A 20,687-nucleotide genomic window follows, 5' to 3' on the forward strand; every position below is an offset into this window, starting at 1 on the left:
GCTTCCATTTATCAGTGGGCTCTGCTAGCAGCCCTACAATTGGCGCAGTCGACATCAAGATGTAACTGCGCATGCGCAACACTGCCCAGAACATGCTCTGATCTTATGAAAGATTAACAGATGAAAAGGTGTATACTCTTGCCATATTCATGGCCATAACTTGGGGCCGAAGGTAAGGTTATAACTTTGCCAGCCATTACTCGCCACCGCAGGTAAGGCTATACCCTCGCAATTTTCATAGCCATAAGTCGCAGCTGGATGCACGGTTTTAGCTTTGCAGCCATAACTTGCCTCAAAACCAAAACTCGCTTTACAGTTGCTTTACAGTTGGTGAACGACTCCCAGGGAATGTACCAAAAGAGAAGCTCTAGATGGCTGAGATGGCCCAGGTCCTAATGTACGCCAAACCACCGGCTCGTCGCGACTAACGTGGAATTCTGCCACCGGGCAACCGCCAGGAACTCAAGCAGGAAGCGCGGCTACTCTTTCCTGCCGTGAAGGTTTCAGCGTCAGCGTCCTATAGTCGCGCCTAAATGAGCAATGCTTTAAAATAGGAACTGTGCGCCCCAAATAAAACAAAGTGCAATGCGACCAAATTAAACACACTATGTTAAAGGATTTCAAGATAGAGCGAGAAAGAATAAATATTTTTATTTATCTAGCACAGGCTGATGCATGGGCCTCACCCGTGGAAGGCATCTGTAGTCGGGGATGCCTTGCCCTCGGCTGGTTGTCCTAGGTCGCGTCACCAGCTTTAGCTGGGTATCCCGTGTCTGGGATGGACAGGGAAGCCCTACACTGCTCTAAGGGGGGTTTGGGAAGTGGGGGCAAGTCTGGAGTGCTTTTGTTCCAGGCTGGGGACAATACGCACAGAAGGAAGGTTGTTGGATGGGTTAGGTAAGGCGGAGGCGGGTGGGATATGGGTATTCGCTCATCTTTCGTCCAGGGCTTTTGTTTCGGCCGTGCGGGAGTTTGTCTAGAGGTCACAATAAATGGAGCGAATATGCCACAAAAAGTAGACGAACAACACTTGGCGGCAGAAAAAGCGTCGTCCGCTATAGCCCTGCCACTATCTCGGCCATAACTCGCCTCTGCAACACAAGGCCCTGTCACTATAGGTCTCCGGCGCTGGAGTTTGGCGGACATGCAGCGTCCTCCTGTGACCTTCCGCCACCTTGGGTGGTACAAGAGCAGACGCCCCGCAAATTTTTACATCGTCTGTCAAACGGGCGGTCGAATTTTGTTATTTCTAACGGAGTTTATAAATCTTTATTGGTATCTCAATGGTTAAAATATTATGAATATTGGCTTCAATGTTTAAGCAAAACCGAAAACTTCGGATTTTTTTTTCTCCCTTAGACAGCACAGCAATCTGCCGCGCGCACTGTTGTCGCGCGGGTAGTTGGTGACATGCACATTCGTTCGGTTCTTTCAAACCACTCATTTTTCCGTGGAATCCTGCTGTCCTCCCTCGGGATAGCTGAAAACAAATCCTTCTTATCGGCACTGCTGGTGTAGCTAGCCTCATGCACAAAAAAGGCCTGAATTGTGCCGTAATACTGTGTACTCAGGTTGTTGTTTTTTGCGCTTTATTTTTGCTGAGAAAATCGTCGTCTCAGTTCAATTTCAGAGAGAGCGAAATGCGTGGCATGCTGTCAAAACAGCCGAACATAATAAGTTTTTGTATAGGCATTCGCTTCTGCAGCATCACCTATTTAAGTTCGCACGAGCTGCTTTGTGCAGAACCGCCCTCATTAGTGTATTAAACTTACCCCTCTTTTTATAGCAGCACATAGAGAGCGGCGCCGTCGGCAAGCTGTCGAAGTAACAACAAATTTCAGAGAAACGTGTGCGAAGGGGACATTTACCCATCCGCCTACCCCTCTCCGCTCTGCCCGCATTGTGGCGCTAAATTCACCGTGCAACACCACATGTGTGCCTGCCCCTCTGACCCCCACCCCACCATAACTTTCCCTGACCACTGCACGGAGGCCCTGGGCCACTCGGACGAAGACTCCCACCAACGCCTACTGGTCACCCGAGCACAAGCCGTGGTGGCGGCCCTTCGGGCAGCCATGGCGACCCCTTAGGCGACTGGTGTCAATAAAAGTCTCTCTCTCTCTCTCTCTCTCTCTCTCTCTCTCTCTCTCTCTCTGAAGGGGACACTTAATTGGTGCGGGTTCATAAGGGCCACGGTGGGATTTATAAGGGCCGCCACAAGCCGTGGTGGCGGCCATTCTGGCAGCCATGGCGGCCCCTTAGGCCACTGGTGTCAATAAAAGTTTATCTCTCTCTCTCTCTCTCTCTCTCTCTCTCTCTCTCTCTCTCTCTCTCTCTCTCTCTCTCTCTCTCTCTCTCTCTCTCTCTCTCTCTCTCTCTCTCTCTCTCTCTCTCTCTCTCTCCCTCTCCCTCTCTCTGAAGGGGACACTTAATTGGTGCGAGTTTATAAGGGCCACTCATGAGTCGTCAAACTAATTTTTAGAGTGATCCAAAGCAACTGTATATCGCTGTCTACATAAGGTATCAGTGGCTGAAAAAGCTAAAGAAAAGCACAGTCACATTCGGGGTGCTGTAGAGTCCAATTGATTAAAAATACATCAAACGTATTCGTGACCGAAGGCGTTAAAAATATTACGAATATATAAAAATTGAGCCCTGATGCAGGAATCGAGACTACTCGAAAGTATCAGCCAGCCTGGAAATAAACGGAGGGCTTTGTGTTTCTTCTTTAATGCGTGTGTGTACGTACCAATCGATATAACTCTACGGGAGTACCAAACCGGTCGATAAAGGTCGATCTATTCACAAAATTATGAAATTTTGGCCCTAATTGTTAGTTGTTCACTTTGTTTTGGATGTTCTAGCGTGTTTCTGGTGTAGCTGGTCCCATTTTTAACGAGAACAAACCATGTGAACGGTGTGTTGCTCATTGGTTCACGAAAGAATGCCCGCGCAGGGCTTAGCCCGATCAGTACTTGCAGGGCTCAACATCACACAATGCCCATGTTATGCCAACTTCAGGGCACTATAACGATATAAATGAGCACTATAACGATATATGCAATGCGTGAAGCACGGATGAATTTTTGTAGCGCCGAACACGACGAGCTTCTTACAAAATGGATATAGCATTGCCGCTTCAAGCAGAAAAATGCGCATTTGGCTGTTCAACAAGCGCAAACTCGCGCAAGTGGATATTTTTCTTAAAGCGTGTGCTTGTTTTGAGTAAAGAAGGGGGCCTAACTCATGCGAATAGGAACTAGGGCACGTAAGAAGGCTAAATAGAAATGAAAGCAATACAAGGCCATTGAACCGGCAGTGACTTGACATTGCCTGTCCCATCATTGCGATTCGCTGTGTGTCTGTTCTACTACACCATCACTTACACACAGCAATCTCTCTGCGCTTCATACCACTGACCGATACGAAAAGCCAGCCCAGGTTACTGCTAAATCACGTTGCACTTTTAAATTTCGGCTTACCATGGAAAACTAGCGAAATCACATAGTCCGCAGTCTGCGAGGCTATCACAGCGTCCTTCGTTTGGCGCTGCACGGAACCGTCATCAGAAGAATTGGGCAATAATAGCGTAGTGCGCTCCCTTTGGTTTCTAATGGCAAATGGTAATTGGAGGTTCTATTTTTTGAAGCGCATTATATTAAGCGAAAACCGCTCGGCGCTCAAACTGCTTCTATCGTATGACCATCGGTGCACTTGCTAGTTGGAGAGCTTCGTCACTCACCTGCCATTTCCTCGGCTCTGTAAACCAATTTGCAGGACAAATCAATTTGTGTTTCTGCAAAATTCGGCGCCCAAAAGTATATTTTACCCTTATAGTGGGCTGGGGCCCTTGCCGCGAGAATATCCAAAGCCCCGCGATCATGACCGTTGATTAGCAATACAAATGTATGGGAAACGCGGAGGCATGCACTACCCAAGGCCTCCTTCCCTGTGGCCGCCGCCTGGGCAGGTCGGGAGGCATATAACAGCCGCATACAATATTTGTCAACGTTACAAGAAATGTTTGTTCATACTGGCGTCAGTTCCGCTACCGACCTATTTTTCTAGCAAATTTGCTGCCTCGAATAGCTCCGTGGTAATGCACTTAAACAGGGTTAAACATGGTAAATGGTGCGCTTGAACTATGAAATAAAATTTCACAAGCCAGTAAACGACAGTACTCGAGGGTCTCTTGAACCTTTTATTCGCAATATTATCCCACGCGTACAAATTGTCTGCATCGTGGTACTCCTTTCGCGCCGCTCTGATGTCACGACAAAGTCGTCCGTGGAAAGAAGACAAGAGAAAATACAAGAAGGATCGACTAAGCAAACGTGCAATGAATAACGAGACGTAAACACAATTGCGTTTTTTTTTCTAACGTGGACCTCGGTGGCAATGTGCGAGTTATCGGGGGCATGTAAGCGACCAACAGCCACGGTATATATACAAAAGGAGAAGCATAATAAGGCAGTGAAGAAATAAAAATGCTGTGTACATATCATGGTATTCCACATCATTGAAGAAAGCTGGATGGCGAAAACAGCATATCTCGTATCGCGTCTAACCACATGAAAATCTAACAGCTAACACCGTTCGATTTCGCCAGGTTCACTCCTCGCTACTTAATGTTAATTTGTCGTTGCTCCCTGCAGTAATTAATTGGTTTCAAGGCCATAGTTTTGCTGACTCGTAATTCGAATGTGACTCTTAATCATTTCTATTACACGAAAAACGCTTAACAGATCTTTCAAAGACCATTTTGGGTACACTGCGTACTCTTGTCCATGCCCGTATCCCGGTATTTTCCAGGGTATATTATACACTGCGTGTAATATTCAAAAATATCTCGAACATTGATCGCTTCAACCGAAGTAACCTGCATTTCTACGCTCGAATTTCCATCGGTACTCACCCTAGGCGCGAACATTAAAGTATCAACCAGGGTTTGGCCAAGCAGTTAACGCTCCTTTTATTCACGGCCCAAGCAGCGATTCCACATACATAAGAGACCAAACAGACGAGCATAGGTGGTAAAACAATCATGTTGATCATTGGTTTTTTTTTAACTGTGAAGCTCGCCCATGTATGGCACCAAACACGCTCGTACGCGCCCCCATAGCGGCTTATTCAACCGCACTTCTCACGCTACACCAAATACTGCGAAATATAAGCCCGCTTTAGTCTTTAAAAAACGTTACGTATTAAGAACTATTTCCTACTCTGCCGGTGCACGGAAAAAACTTGTGTGTATTGCATCACCTTTACTGTTCTCCCACATGCCCTGCACAACAGACCTTAGCTTTCTAAATTTCGTTTTGTCAATTAAAGTGCTTCAAGCACACAGAAACATCTGAACCCGGAATTTAGCAAAATATTATTCCGAAATTTTCTGCCCTACTGCGACCTTGGGTAGAATTGTTCCTTTTCTATTCATGTTGATACCTACGTCGACTGCATCAACGTCTACACTACGGCTAACGGAACAAGCTGAACCTCTTTTCAGGCATCAGAATCTAGCAGCACTGATATCTAAGGCTACATCTGGTAAGGGTGCCAATGAAACAAAATGGCCTCCTAAGCATTCTTCTTCTGACGTCTAGCGGTATTTACGCTGGAATAAAATTTGGGGTGCTTGCACCGTTATGTTAGGGCACAAACAGTTTGAAGTTACTTGTTTATTCTAATATGTCAGCTGAGTACCACGCATCGTTTCTTGAAAACTAAATTTATTTGTCTGAAGATAGTTTCCTTTACATACCTGAAACACCTTCACGACATCAGATGTTTGCAAGGCCTGCGGGGTTGAAGCTTGATTGTCTATCACTGGGCTGTGTGGGGACTCTCTGATGCAAAACGCCGACAGAGTCATGCCACATGCTTGCTTTAAAACCTTTCAGAGTGGCCTGTGTCATATTTGGGTGCATTTCTCTGCCTGACCAGCCACACAACCAAGCAGGTCGCCGTGACCCATGTAACATATATGTTGCTGAGGACAATTTGTTTAACGGTTTTTTAATGGTCCTAACTTCGACAGTTCCTTGAACTTGCAACTAAACTTCTCGTTTATTTAGTAAAGATCGCTGTCGCACATAACCCAGACGAGATACCCAAATAGGCCAATTCGTCACAAATCTGCGGCAAATGTATTTTTTTCGTCTATGGGGGATGAGAAGGAGACAAAATGTGGGCAATGATGTCGTTTGATAAATGTTGAGAGGTACGTCCTCTTAAGTCAATTTAATGGCGACATGTCTCTTAATTAGGAGCAGGCGAGTCAAAATACCCCTTACGAGCCTGTTTTGAAGCCGGGAAGTCGTTTTTACTTTTGTATTCCTACCATGCGATCCATGTACGAGCGCAATAGAATAAACGCGAGGAACGCTGCGGAGTGCCTATATTCCGTCCAGGTATTAAGGCGTTTTCATTTTACGGGTAACCCTCCATGTCCAGTATACCTGCTCAGTTTCAACGGCGAAAAATTCGCATCGGCTCATCTAATTATGTCTGTTTAAAACTATTTGAACATGAGCGAGCTGGAAAAGCAGTGGTTCTATGACACCCTCGCGGAATTGTAGCCTTGTTAAAGCTGACTAAAAGAATGTTTAAAAATGAAAGCGAAGTGTTTTTTTTTTTTTTTCAGCACGCACATGAAGGGCTATTTTGTTACGTTATTCTTTTCGAACTGCAAAAATTTCGTCGCAAAGCTCGGTTCAAATTTGCCGAATCCGTCATCTGCTCGGTAAGATGTGCTCTTGATACACAATAATTAACCCGCAGTCAATTAGAAGAAAACAGCACGATGATTTTGAATATAAATTTTAAAAAGATAGCGATGAAATATTTTCCCCGGCGAAACAAAGCGACTTTTCCTCTCGGTCGTGCATCTTACGATGTGCTTTGTCGGTGTGCACTTGGGAAATGTGACGAATGACACTTTCAGCGTGAAAAAAAAAAAAAAAAGATCTAGGGCACGCAATGAATAGTGCTAAGAAAAATCACGAACACTGGAAGGCTTTTTGCTTACCCGGGCATTTCGCCTTTGGTAAATACGTGCGTGTTGCATGCTAATGCAGTGTGGGTTGCATAAAAATTAAGATTATAATCATGAAGAAAATGCTGACTCCGGCTTCTTCCTAGGGGGGACACGGGGGTCCCCCCGGGCCCGTCCCCCTGGCGGTGGATCGCAAGAAAGCTTTCCCCGTTAATTTCTCTCCACCTTCGGGTGGACAAAATTCTCTTTGCCGGTTGGCCTGTTTTTGTACTGTTGCAATTGGGTATAACCGGTTATACTACTGTGGTACCGGGGAGCTATGAAAGCTCCATTTACTCGATGTATAGTTAGCTACATTTGCCCTGAAAATGTGTACACTTTCTCTTGGTTTTGCATCTTATTGGTAACACATTAAATATATCAGCAAATACCCTCTTTATGTGCATGCGTTTGTAAGTTTCGTTTCCGACACCTACATTTAAACATGGCTTGTTACTCCCAACTTATGTTCGTTTTGCATGATAGCAGCGGCACTGTTTACATCTTGCTAGAACACGTAATCTAAAATTAAATGGTACCCCATTATTTCGTAATTGAGATGGGCACTCGTGAGAAATTATGGGGTTTATTTTGTGCGTCCTTCCTAAAGTATGCTTTTGGTTCATCTAACAACGCAGAATCGAGCGTGCTTAGCAGCTCAGATGCGCAAATACGTTTTTGGAACGGAGCAACTAGGCGCATGACCTGGTGTGTTCGTGTTGCTTGCGCGTGTGACTGAACTACACAGTTTCAGAACAGCGAAGTAACGCAGCTGCCATCAGCGCTTTTCCAAGAGACACAAGGCAGGTAACAGCATTCAAGCTGAGCTGCTGGCATGCTTCATTTTACGGAGGTTGTGAGCGCATGGACATTCTAAAACCAACCTACGCCGAACTTAAACGCTGAAGGAGAAGCAGGCGTGTGCTAGTAGAAGAGTCAAAGGTTCGTAAGAGCACGTGTATATAGGATAATGGAGAGAAGACTCGATTTGCATATTACAAAAAGTATGCCCGTCTGCGACCGACTCAATAATATATATATTGCTGACCACCGGCGTTGCTTGCCGGCTTTTCACCCCGTGAATCTCGCCTTGGTGCATATGCGAAATAAGGTCTGGGAACCTGCAAAGCAGCAGAGAAAAGGCAAACCGAGGAAGAAGCGTGCGGTGAGTCTGGAGAAGTCACGTTCGTCTTCCCCCTATTTACAGCAGGTTTGCGGAATGCTCGCTGTGGCCTTCTCACTGGCACAATGCTTGCGCAGTAGCTCGCCTTAAGCACAACTGCGGATGCGATGACCTGCTACACTGGAATGTCAGCAGCAACGTAAAAGAGCGTCGGCCAAGTGCAGCAAAGAGGCGCCTGAGGAGTTCCGTGCGGGGGATTATCGTCCGCGCTTGAGACTCGTAGAACACGCGCGCACTGAAGTCACCGCGGGACTTGAGAGGCACTGTGCTCCGGTCTTGCCATCGCGATCGGGAAGCAGACGTTAGTGTGCTCGCAGCATTCAAAATACTGGGTTACAACGAATCCTTCGAAAACTGCAAGCCGGTCAAATGAAGGCGGAGAAGGGACACGCCAGTGTCCTCTTTGTGGCAGCTGTATAGCAGCAACGTGGTAGCGATTTTAAGAGAAAGAAAGAGTACCGAGTTATGAAAATGAAAGCTGTCTTTGATGGAACACGGAGGAAGAAACTGCCATCGCACGTTGCGTGCTGTTGCGTCTTGCTGGAAGCGGTGGTGATGGTCTGGAGATCAGCTGTTGTCCTGGCGCAGAGTGCAGTGACACAACGTCGCGAAAACTCCGCGATGCGTAGAACTCGTGCGATGTCGCACTTTCGTTTTACTGGGACTGGAACAAAGCGCAGATGCATCCCGCCCATTTCAAAAGGCGTAGAATCCCTAGCTGAAGGCATATGGACAGCGCACCGGCGCTGCAGCTGTACCATGCAACGTGGCGCTGAGATCTTGAAATGTGGTCTGTTTGATTATTTTCCAGCAGAGTTTCTCGCTGGCTCAGCCAGCCGATCGGGCTCCACCGAGAGAGCTTCAGAAGTTGGCCTGTTTTGAATAGGGGCTGGACGGGTCTAGAAGCGACAATCAGAGACGCGCACTGGCTACAGTTCCGTCGAGAGCCTCCGGCGTAGGGTCTCTTCGACATCAATTACGTGGTCGGGCCTGCCCGGCGACGCCGGCACTTCAGCGAACTCGGTGGACGTCTGCCAGGACCGCGAGGACAGGGTAGCCGACGGCACGAGGTGGTCCCTGGACACACTCAGAAGGGCACTGTCTTCTGAAGACGAGGCTATACAGCGCCGCGGCGACGGATGCCCTATGATGAACTTGACCCTCTCCTCGTTGGACGATCCGGATGAGTAGCCCGAGTTCGGTGGAGGCGAGCCCGAGTCTGCCATCTTGATGAGCATCTCTTCCAGGAGGCTGCAATCGGTCTGTGAGCCTTGGTGCGACACTCGCCGCTGAAAGTGCGGCGTCATCCCACCGAAGGGTGGTGGGCTCTGCTGTTCGTTGAGCGGCTGCAGTGGTGGCGGCGGCTGGGGCGCCGCGTGCGCAGGGTTCGCAGGTGGCGTGTCCGGCGATCGTGTCGCGGAGGCCGAGAGCTGGACGCAGCTGGTGCACAGCTGCTGCAGGAGGCGAGCGCTGGCCCGGAGCTCTTGCGTCAGGCCTCCCACGTCCTTGGAGACGCTCTTGAGCTGCGCGTCTAAGCGCTCCACGCTGCCCCGGAGTTGCTCCATCTCGTCGCGTAGCTCGAATAGCTCCACGGAGCGGCCTGCGGAAAGAAAGTGCAACGAGTTCGAAAGCGCACGATCACCATTAATACTAACGAATAGAACAAACACGTTTACGTGTGCGAAGCACTACCATAAAATTGTTACACAAGGTGCTGTTTAGTTGATGAATTTAGCCGTAGGTGTAGATGACGAAGCCGCAGATGAATTAGAAATCACTGTTAAACCACTCTGTACCATCATGAACCACAACAGTAACGCGATACGACGAATGCATCTTCCAAAAATTGGCTAAAAACCCTGAGCCGTAATGTTTTACCAGGTTACCCCATGGTTTCTTCTTTTACTGCTCCCCAAATCCATTCCATACACCAGACCAGGGCTGACCATGATTGGGGTAACAGGTTATAACACAAATATATCCAAAGGGTGACTGGCATGTTTACAGCGGAGCTGGTATACCCAAGAACACCTCAAGAACAACGGCAGATGTTGCCTTTGCGCCTCATCCCCGCTCCCGGCTGTGCCTCCGCACGCCACAGAGTCCGTTACTGCGAGTATTTTGAACATGGCAAGAGCCGTTTCTGTCATCTTTCGAAGTTTATTTGGTTACAGTTTACTGCAGCGAGGACAAACAGACCAGGTGAGCAAAAGCAGGCTATGGCACACATTAAGCGCACTCTCATTTCAAAATGCGCGCGCGCGTTGAAGTGACGGGTTCGTTGCTTCGGCGCAGTGGTATACGTGAGTGAATGCCGCTCTTGACATTTAGGCGGGAATAGCGGCGCAATAAGCGAAATAATGAACTTCGGGGTCGCGGTATATTAGTTACGGCGGCTCCTCGGTAGTCCTCCACGACCCATGAATGAACACTCACAGTGACTTCATGCTCATGATAAAGCTGCCAATCCTCCACAGAATAATTATCCGGCTGTGATAAAACTACTTTATTGCGTCATAAACCCATCCTTTCGCAACGCCCTAGCGTCGTCCCATCATAATCAAATTGTCACTGCAATCTCGTGCCAGCATGGAATCGTACCATTACAGCAATGCCGTGCCACCATCGTAATGTATACAGGGATACTCCAATGCGGTGGCGTCATCACCGTAGCTGCGCTGTAGGTTCGCATTACCCGTTAGAATATCCGTCTAAATTCTTTTTCATTGCATCAAAATTACGTTGACATAATCCCACGATACTGATTCCCATAGGCGTCTGACGCATTAGATGCCTCATAAAGGACCGTCACAACTCGACGAAGACTCTATTCTTCTGTATCATTTCGCGGCTGTTTACAATTTATTTTGCTCCTTCCTTCGCGAATTCCTGAAAAGATAGAGCAAGGAAAGATGGAAGTGGAAAGAGATTTACATGTTTCTGATAACAGGGTGGTATTAGGCGATGGCATCGCTGAGCATTACACGATGCACCAGCTTTCCACTTTGACACAGTTGATGCATAAACAACTCAAATGATCAGTTGTCAGGACTTGGGAACACGCACATTATATTAGGAGTGCATATTTTAGAGTGTCACTAAGTGGCGTTTTACAAGGACGATTTGCGCAATTTCGTACAGTGGTGAGTGTTCCTCGTTGCCGGTGGAATTAGTTTAAAGTGTTTGACGCAGTTCATAACGGGACTCTTCAACACTTCGAATAAACGGTAGTATTTTTTTCTTCGCGTCTGGAAGCATTGTCAAAGCTACAGTTACCGTCAGCACGGAGCGGCACTGCGTGATTTGCTCGTCGCAGCAGATGCAACTTACGTTTCTGCTTTGCTTTTGTGAATTTCTTTTTAAAGCGACTATGGAATTCGTTTGTAGCTGCAACCGAAAGACAGCTGGCCAATAGCCGCTACTGCGATGTAATGATGCAATTCCACTGCTCTAAGAACGCCAAGACTCGGAAAAGAGAAAATTCTATTTAGCAAGTTTGTAAGTTGTCTGATGGCCATAGAGCACACATTTGCGGTTGAGGTACTCTGTGGCCTCCTATTCTAAGCACTGGTTGTATTGGCTACGTTCCGAACGATTAAGGATTTAGAAAAGAGTTGAAAGGAGTGTTCCAGGGACCCTTAACTCTAGTGTTCTATCAGACTTCGAGGTGAAGAAGTAACTACCCCCTTACCAGTGTGCACAGAGAGGATGTTACAAGCAATGTTGTCTTAGAAACGCCTAAAATAGCGCACCTAGATGCGGCAGTGTGGCGACGGGCCGCAGCTTCTCCATGGCTATAGTCGTGGGCGTGCGGAAAGGCGAGCCGAGGGCGGACGTCCTACGAGGGAAGGGCGCCGCCTCGGCGCGGCTGGCCGTCGACACCGACACTGCCGGCGCCGCCGGTACGCGGGTCGTCGTGGTTACGGCGGCGGGTGGCTCCCACGAGTCCTCCTTGAGCTTGGCGCCAGCTTCCTGGCCGTTGGAGACTGGGGAGCCCGGCGCCGTCTCGTCGCTGCCCGTCTCCTCGTCGTCCTCCGATATCGAAGGCAGGGTCAACGAGCACACCCCGTTCGTTTCTTCCGCCTGCGCCGAGTGGTAAGAGCAAGATGCTGCTTGAAGCGCGCGGCTTAATCATACCGATGACTAATACATGTGCTGCACGGCCGTTTCAAAGGCCCTCCGAAGGCCGTTGAACCAATTGTCTATCGAGTGTCCCATTGTAAATGCACAGGGCGCACTTGCAGGTGAACGTTCAATTGTCAATTGAATGTCGCCGTGTAGCACAGGCATAATACTCAGGAACTTGAAAGTTATTCGGATGTGACCGTAACCTCAATTTCAGTGACTCAGACAAAGACACAAACTTCATAGTGAGCTCCAGAGTCTGTAGAAAAATCAAGATCTTGGTGGTGATGTAACCCTTAGAATTTTTCCTATGAGTTCGTCAAGCATGGTAAACTAGCAAAAGCTTAACTTCTTCTGCTGCTACATTTTATGAGTAGATCGAGGGACACTTCCCTGGTGGGGCACGCGCAATAGCATGCTATAGGTAGGATATAATTCGCAGTCGTAGCATAAAAGTGATGGTTCGGCGCGTTCCTCTCACCACTTCGCTTGTAGCACTGCCGGGGTAATACATGCAAATGAGCCATGCGGAATAAGTCACCTCATTTTCGTATCCTTCGCGCAGGTTATAGGTGAGGTCGTGCACGATGTCGTGGCAGAAGCTCTCGGCGAACTCAGGGTACAGCTTGAGCACTTCGACCAGGCCCGGGATGAAAAGGCACTTGAGGTCACAGTATGTCAGGGCCTTGACGTCGCTGCTTGACTTCATGACGGTTTCCGGTCCCGCCGTCAATGAAATATCGCTGCCTACAAGGTCCCCCTTACCTGCGAAACGTTCGGGGCACAACAACGCTGTTATCGCATTCGCAAGGAGTTCACGTAACTGGGACAGAAATAAAAGTTCAGTGAGGCAACCATTTGCGCGCTGGACGCGCCATCATAATGCACTGAGGAAGCCAGGACGTCCCAGACAAAGCAAGACATTTGGTTTACACGAAAACGTCGTCTTGAATTCGTCCTCCAAACCAGTCCTACCCTAAAGGGCTTTAAACATTACAGACTAGGAAGTATCACAGAATTTTTGTCATCTCAGGAGTGCAGCGTACACTCGCCCAAGCTTCCCAGCTTAATTTGTTTAACAAGTCCGCCGTTGTGCAAAAGCCTGCCCTTTATGGGGCAGTAATAAAGTTCACAGGAAGTTCATCGTGGTATGATTCATCAACAGTGTAATTATATCCTTGCATAAGGACGGTCTTTCCGATATAGTCTTCCGAGCAGTCCTATACGAATTTTCTTTTTCAACTGAGTTTTCTGTTTTCGCCTGCTTCATCCCCACCCTCTCTTCCTGTGCTGCCATGGTCTTAGGTGATCCACCTGTTGGTCCACCGCATTAGGTGCCCCGCCACACGCCCCTTCTTTCTCTCAGTTTGAGACATAATGTCCACTAGGCGAGTTTTTTTCCCACCCGCGTTTTCGTGCTCACTAGCAGCACGTCAATTTAGCCAGTGGCCGTCGCGGTACTCTGGCAAGGCGAGGCGGGAACGACGAATGTGACATGTGTCATTTTCGGTTCATCAGAAAAAACGTCGCTCGGTGGTGAAAATGTGTGATTAAGAAAACATAGCTCCAGTAATACTAATGTTGGGAGAGTTCTGCAAGGTCCCGATATGTCGAAAGTACCTATCGTTAAAGTGTTATGCGTCGCTCCAAAAAAAGGTGAGAAAAGTAAGTTGCGTTTTTCCTGAAACCTAAACGTTAAGGATTCAATTGTGGTACTGATTTCAAAGGGAACCTTTCTTGGTTCACTGATAGCGGTGACGCAACCAAAACGCACTGCAGGAAAGCCACCTTTACACGGACGAACAGCTTCAAGAAAAAGCCCGTCCCGTAGTGGGAATTATTCCTTATTCCTTGTCTTTCTTTTTCATCTGTCCTAAAAGTTTTTAATTATAAGCACGCCAGTCCGAAGTGCTGGCAGTCATCAGAAAAGCTATTAACAATGCTACAGGGCATGCTTGCTCGCAAATTTTTAAGTGCGTAGACCAATGTAATTCTACACCAAGCCCTATGAGTCTCCTTTACTGCTTTGGAAGCGTTAGAATCGCAAAGCGAAAAGATTGCTGCATGGAGGCTGGCAATGGTCATCGTTGCATTCATGTCGCTCTGTAGTTTAGTATTGGGCTACTGCGGCAGCGCGCGGTTATCATTAGGTGTATCCGCAACACAACATTTGCACTTTGCCCGCGGCTAGCCTGTTTCTACAGTGTACAGTGCCATTACACGCAAGTTACCTCTCTAAGAGCGGTTTCTCCTTGTAAAGCAAAGCCGAGTTTTAGCTATGGGAAAGAGTAATAATGTGTGAGACACAAACGTTTTGCGGGTCTAAATGGCCATTTTAAAGGGACCCGCAACACTTTCGATAAGCACTTTCGCTATTTCCTTCACTTCTGGAACCACTGCGAAAACTGTAGTTACCGCTAGCACGGAGGGGCACTGCATGAATTGCTCGTCGCACCAGATACGCCTTCCATTTCTGCTTTGATTTTGTGGCTTATTTAAAAGTTGCTATCGAAAAGCGTTCATTGCTGCAACTGAAGGAAAACCGGCCAACCACCACTACATGGCCTCAGTGACGTAATTCGGGCCGTCGAAGAACGTCAAGACCGGGAAAGAGAAAAATCTCTTGAGCGATTTTCCAAGTTATCTGATGAGCATAGAGCAGTAATTTTTGGCTGGGGTAGTTTGCGACCCCCTAATCTAAGTACTGGGTGCGTTGGGTGACTACGTTCTGCAAGCATTCAAGATTTCAAAAAAAAAGAGTTTAAAAAAGTGTTGCAGGGTCCCTTTAAGTATGCGAGTTTCGACTGACACGCGGGGTGTGACCAGTCAGAGGAGAAGAACAATTGGGAGGAACGCAATGAAGTAAAGGCGGCTCGAGATGCTGCGCCCAGGTGTATCGTAATATGAATGGCCCAGTAAGGCTCTAGCGTGAGTATACTATATACTAAGCGGGTATGTGTACCTAGGATGGCGACGACCATGCTCTCCTGTAGCACCTCCATGGAACCGTTGCAGACGAGGTGTATGTAGGAGAGCGCGTCGCCCTTGTGCACCAGGTACTCGCCGGGCGCGCAGAAGTTGCTGCGCACGTGCCGCGAGAGCAGTTTAAGGCAGCCCTGGGGAGCGGGCTCGAAGATGGGCAACGAGAGAATCTCCTTGTGCAGGTGCATGGACACGTCCCCGAGCAGCTCGTCGGGGAACTCGCGGAGAACGTCGCCCGGGTCGATGCCATTGTTCAGAGACCACGTGGTCTGGAAGAAGTCCATCATGCGCTGTCGCAGCTGCTTGGGGAGCTGATGGAGCCGGAAGAAGTCCTTCAGGTCCCGCAGCTTGGTCTGGTACTGCGACCGCCGCGCGTACATGCGCTGGATGATGGCCGTCACGTTCCCGAACACCACGGCGTGCATCAGCGCTGCAATTGCACAAGGGCATTAGGGCAAAGGGCTCTTACACGGAGATGATGCGCCATGTCACTTTGCTTCTCTTCGCGCATGAGGCAGTTGATCATACGCAAAATATACTATATACAAAAGGCGCTTTTATTCTGCTTCCACTGCCAAACAGGAACGCCTAGGCATTTGCAACACAGGTGAGGAGCTCATAGAAGCCCATTCGTACACTTAACTGTCCCGCCTTTCTACTACCCCTGCTCGCAGATACATCTTAAGGGGACACTGAAGTGATATGTAAACATTGCGGGATTACTAGCGCAAATTGTAGTCCGGAGTCCCCAGGCCATGCTTCGACCACTCTAGGCGCGTTTACGCGATTTTATTTAGTAGAAAAATTAATTCGAAAATGCTGTCCTCCTCTCTTTACGCTCGCCCATTTTCTGTGGCGTTTTCATGTGACGTCGGGAGGAGCCGAGCTCGCAATTGGCTGCGCTACTTCACGGTTCGTCGGGTCGTCGGGTCGTCGACGGGTCGTCGCAATTCGTTCGCTCAGTTGAAACGAAGCCAGGACACGTTTGTGAATGGAAGAATGTGCCTTTCTTTACTTGGTTAGTTTGTACACTGTATCTAGCTCCAAGTCAAGGTCGCTTCACTCAAGCGCTGCACAAGCGCACATGTGACGCTTCGCTGACTGTTACGCCAGTAGGAAAATATAAGGCCTCTTGAAGGCGGGAGAAGAGTCAGCGAAGTCAATATAGGTACTAAAGAAATAAAATCAACTGATATTTTTGCCGTACAGCGTAAAACTAGGGTGCGGGAAACACTTTTTAGCGCTGGGCGAACAAGCACAGCGGCCAACAGCACGACTGCGCATCTGCGAACGCTTTTCCGTCTAAGTAATGCAATTGCTAGACGTGAGATATTGTGGAAACTTAGGGGATGCTTACTGCACGAGCGAAAAACAAAAAATTGTCACCTAAGCTGCTTGGAATGCTAAAACTAAATAAAAGTGTAAACTGGTTATACATTATATACCTTATATTTCCAAGGTCGGCAGCGCTCGCCCGTGGCCGAGTGGTCTGGCAATATAAAGAAAAAAAAAGTGGCCGAGTCGTTTGGAGCGCTAGGTACGTCATCGCAAGTGTTTTGCAAGTCACAAGTTCGAATCCCCGCCGGTACGTGCTTTTTTTTTTATAATTTACCTTTTTCGTTTTTCGCTGATGTTTTCTATACTGATTTCACCTTTTTTGGGCCGCAACGTTCATTGCTCCACGAACTTGTTCACAGAACGCGCGCAGGCTGGCACTGGCGCGCTAGCGAGTTCTCGTTGGCGTGCTGTTGCCATAAGCACCGACTGCTTGCGGGCAGTGGGCACAGGCCAGAATCAACAGACCCTTGGCCTGGTGCGAACACGCTTTTTACGATACAGGCATGAGTGAGGCAAGTTCCAAATATAGGGCAAAAGCGCATGGCATTTGAGCGTCTGCGGAAACGCGGAGGGCGTTCATGCACTGCGTAGGCCTCGGCTAGTGAATGCTACGATTCCAAGCCGTCCTGGGAGGCTTATCTTATGCATTTTACAGCCGACAGCATGGCAGAAGCGCGGTACGATGATTACTGAGATATTGAGAATGCCCATCCAACAACGCCATTGGTTGCGTTTTACAGAACCGAAACCGAAACCGAAACTTGTATGATTGCTAACCTTGGGCCTCGTCCAATCACGGTTCCCCCTCCTCCCAACGTCACAGCCTTAGTTGGTGCGGCCGCCGCAAACCGCGCATGGTAGTTTTTCTTCTTTCGCGCTTTGTAAAATAATTACCGATTTGTCAACCGGATAAACGATGAAAATTGTGCTAATTTGAGCCAGTCTACGCAGTGCAAGCAAAAACGGCAGCTTGACAAATTCACTTCAGTGTCCCTTTAAAATCCCTCGGGCTTCATGCACCGATTGCTACTGACGCCAGAGTGTGCATACCTCCATAATTGCACAATCTCTTGATCATGCGGCCCATTTCCTGTAACATACACCCGGAGGACAATATTAAGCGCCGTGAACATCGTGCACGCGTCCTCGCCCTCAAATATCCCATGAGCCAGTCTTCCGCTTATGTGGACCCGCTTGTTATAGCCATCCCGACGCCGACGCAGTCACCGCTGTCTTTGATCCAGCAGCGACTTCTTACCAATCACTGACTACCCGAACGCGTTCTCCTGCCACTGCGGAAGAGGCGGGTATTGCGCTAGCACTCACTCGTCAGCCTACCCCAACAATTGTTATCTCCAATCCGAAAACTGCCATTCGAAATTTTGCCTGCGAGAATATTTCCCCGCAGGCTCTCAAAATCCTCCTTCCAAATCCTCCCACCCCACACGCGGAGCTGATCTGGACTCCTGCCAATGCTGGAAGGAAATGAAGAGGATAACCTTGCAACTCAAGAGCTAATGGACCGAGCCGGGCCAAGCCGAACCCCTTCCCATGGAGCCCAATCAACCTGCGACAGTTTTCTGACTCTCTATGAAACTACCTGCCACTACCGTCTCTCTCGCCAGCGCTACTCTCTACTCCATCGGTCCCTCTCTATCATGAAGGAACAATATGGTGCCTTCTTTAGACCGATACTCTCCCCTGTCGCGCGTGATTACACGTAGTTCATCACTCTACATTTCCCTCTCCCTAATGCCAAGACTGTGGAGTCCCCGAACGAAACAGTTGTTCACATTACTTGGCAATGCCCTTCACAAATCATTCCCTCATATTTTCTGTGGACCACTGGAAGGCGGCATTAGGCAGTCATATTCGGCAACGGTCTAATTAGTGTTGCATCATGGCCGCCATAGGAGCAGTCATAGTTGATTTCACCCAACCGGACCAACCGCTTCTGCTCACTGACAAGCCAGAGTCGCTGGTAATTGTTGATAGTGACGCTGGCTAGTCCGTGAGCGGAAGCGATTTGTCCGGTTGGGTAAAATCCAGACTGATCACTTCGAGTTGCAAAACGACACCAGCGAGGATTGCTCTACCGGGATGGGAGCAGTGTGTCGACTTTTACCCAACCGGCCAAACCGCTCCCGCTCACTGACTAGCCAGCGTCACTATCAATAATTAACAGTGACTCTGGCTAGACAGTGAGCGGAAGCGGTTGGTCCGGTTGGGTGAAATCAACATGACTGCTCCTGTCGCGGCCATGATGGAACATTCATTAGACCGTTGCTCCCGTATTCTTGGGTTCAGCAAGGACTCGCTGAACGAGCAGCCCAGGTCACCGAAGCACTTCAAACGCTGGTCACCTCTCGTCGTTGTTGACCCGACTGATGCAGAATAAACGTCTCTCTCTCTCTCTCTCTCTCTCTCTCTCTCTCTCTCTCTCTCTCTCTCTCTCTCTCTCTCTCTCTCTCTCTCTCTCTCTCTCTCTCTCTCTCTCTCTCATCGCTAATGCCCTGGGCGGCGCGGGGGAGAGTTGAATTTGTTTTCTTCTTTTCACACCCGAGAGAACTCGTCCATTTATGAGTGCTTTTTCACTTTAAATAGGCGGTTGAGGAAATGGAGTGTAACAACATGCATTCCTGCGTATTACAACCTATGTCATCACTGAATAACAGGACAACCGCATACTTATTTTTTAGTACTTCAGGCCACACGTCCAGTTAGGATGGGACAATTGCGACATTGAAATTTGTGCATGTATTTTACAACTTTAATCGCACTAACACATTGGTAAGCGAAGGGTTAGAAAGCATACTGCAGCTTCCTCGCTCATCACAATACAAAAACAGTTGCTTAAATTCTGTTTCAATATAACACGCAGTATGCGCGTCACATAACAAAGCACAAGTCTCGCTGAAAACAAAGCACAAGTCTAGATGAAACCTTGTCAGACAAGCCATACTCTCTGCTATCTACAACTCGAAGGATGTATTACCCCCATAGCGTCCAGTGCCGAGTATCATGCTTACCTCCAATGAGCATGGTGAGAATGGAGAACACCTTTTCGGCGTTCGTGTTGGCCGCCACGTTTCCGAAGCCCACGCTGGTGAGGGAACTGGTGGTGAAGTAGAGGGCAGTGATGTACGTGGCAGCCATGTCAAGAGGCCGCAGTACATCGTACTGGAGCTTCATGGACAGCTGGCTCAGCCAACCTGCGGGAAACGCCCACATTTCAATGACGCAGAACCCAACCATTTTCTTCCGCCAGCTGAATTCTAACTGCTGTCTGAATAGAGAGAAAAAGTCTGTGTGAATTCAAAGAAGAATAAAGCGCATTGCACGGCGTTGATTCCTTCGAACCTCCACTCGATAGCAACCTTAGTTATTCAATTGACTACTCTTGTATGAAAAGATGGGACACTGAAAAAAGTTAAAACAATATTAACCTTTCGGAATCCTAACGGATCCCAAAACGTCAATTTTGTTTTAACACTGGTCAGTGTCCTGCCTTTTTATACAAATGCCCTTACCTGACCAGACGGTATTCCGTTGTACTCTCGACTAAGAGACTACACTAAAGTACTAACCAATGATGCGCTGAAATCTGCTCAGATCACCAGAATTTTTGCGATTACATTCGATTTGGGACCATCTATAAAATAAATACTATAATAAGATTTTATTTGTGATATAAGTAGTTGTAGACTAACATAGCTTGGACTAATATAGCCACTTTAGACAAACCCGGTTTTCTTAGACGGAACTTCGGGCAAACTTTACGGTCTGAAATCGTAAAATTTCTGTAACACTGATGTTCTAAAGAAATCAGAATTGGCGCAGGCACAGGCGCAGATATTTGAGCGCAGTGTGAAGTGCAGAGTCTTTTCGGCTACGGCGCATAGCTGCTGTTTCGGCGGCGCGTACCTCTAAATTCAGAGTAGCGAGCGCACGACGGCGCGCGCTACTTTGACGGTAGAGAGTTACATCATAGCGGCTACCGGAGGCTCATGGTTAGCGGGACCCGAC

At 48.2% G+C, this 20,687-nt stretch overlaps 1 protein-coding gene across 3 annotated transcripts in view; it reads right to left on the reverse strand.

Moving 5' to 3' along the window:
* Positions 1-4,193: 4,193 nt before the first annotated feature.
* Elk (Eag-like K[+] channel) overlaps positions 4,194-20,687 on the reverse strand; it is a 394,257-nt gene continuing 377,763 nt past the window's right edge. For all 3 annotated transcript variants that reach the window (XM_077700237.1, XM_077700238.1, XM_077700239.1), the window contains 5 exons: positions 19,691-19,873; positions 15,304-15,753; positions 12,883-13,106; positions 11,969-12,299; positions 4,194-9,816 (listed from right to left, as the gene is read on the reverse strand). In XM_077700237.1, the coding sequence (XP_077556363.1) occupies positions 9,146-9,816; positions 11,969-12,299; positions 12,883-13,106; positions 15,304-15,753; positions 19,691-19,873 (1,859 nt within the window). In that variant the 3' untranslated portion in view covers positions 4,194-9,145. The remainder of the gene's footprint in view (positions 9,817-11,968; positions 12,300-12,882; positions 13,107-15,303; positions 15,754-19,690; positions 19,874-20,687) is intronic.

This window comes from Haemaphysalis longicornis, unplaced genomic scaffold (assembly GCF_048455015.1).
Source record: "Haemaphysalis longicornis isolate Haplotype H1 unplaced genomic scaffold, Haemaphysalis longicornis Haplotype H1 scaffold_2, whole genome shotgun sequence".
NCBI lineage: Eukaryota > Metazoa > Arthropoda > Arachnida > Ixodida > Ixodidae > Haemaphysalis > Haemaphysalis longicornis.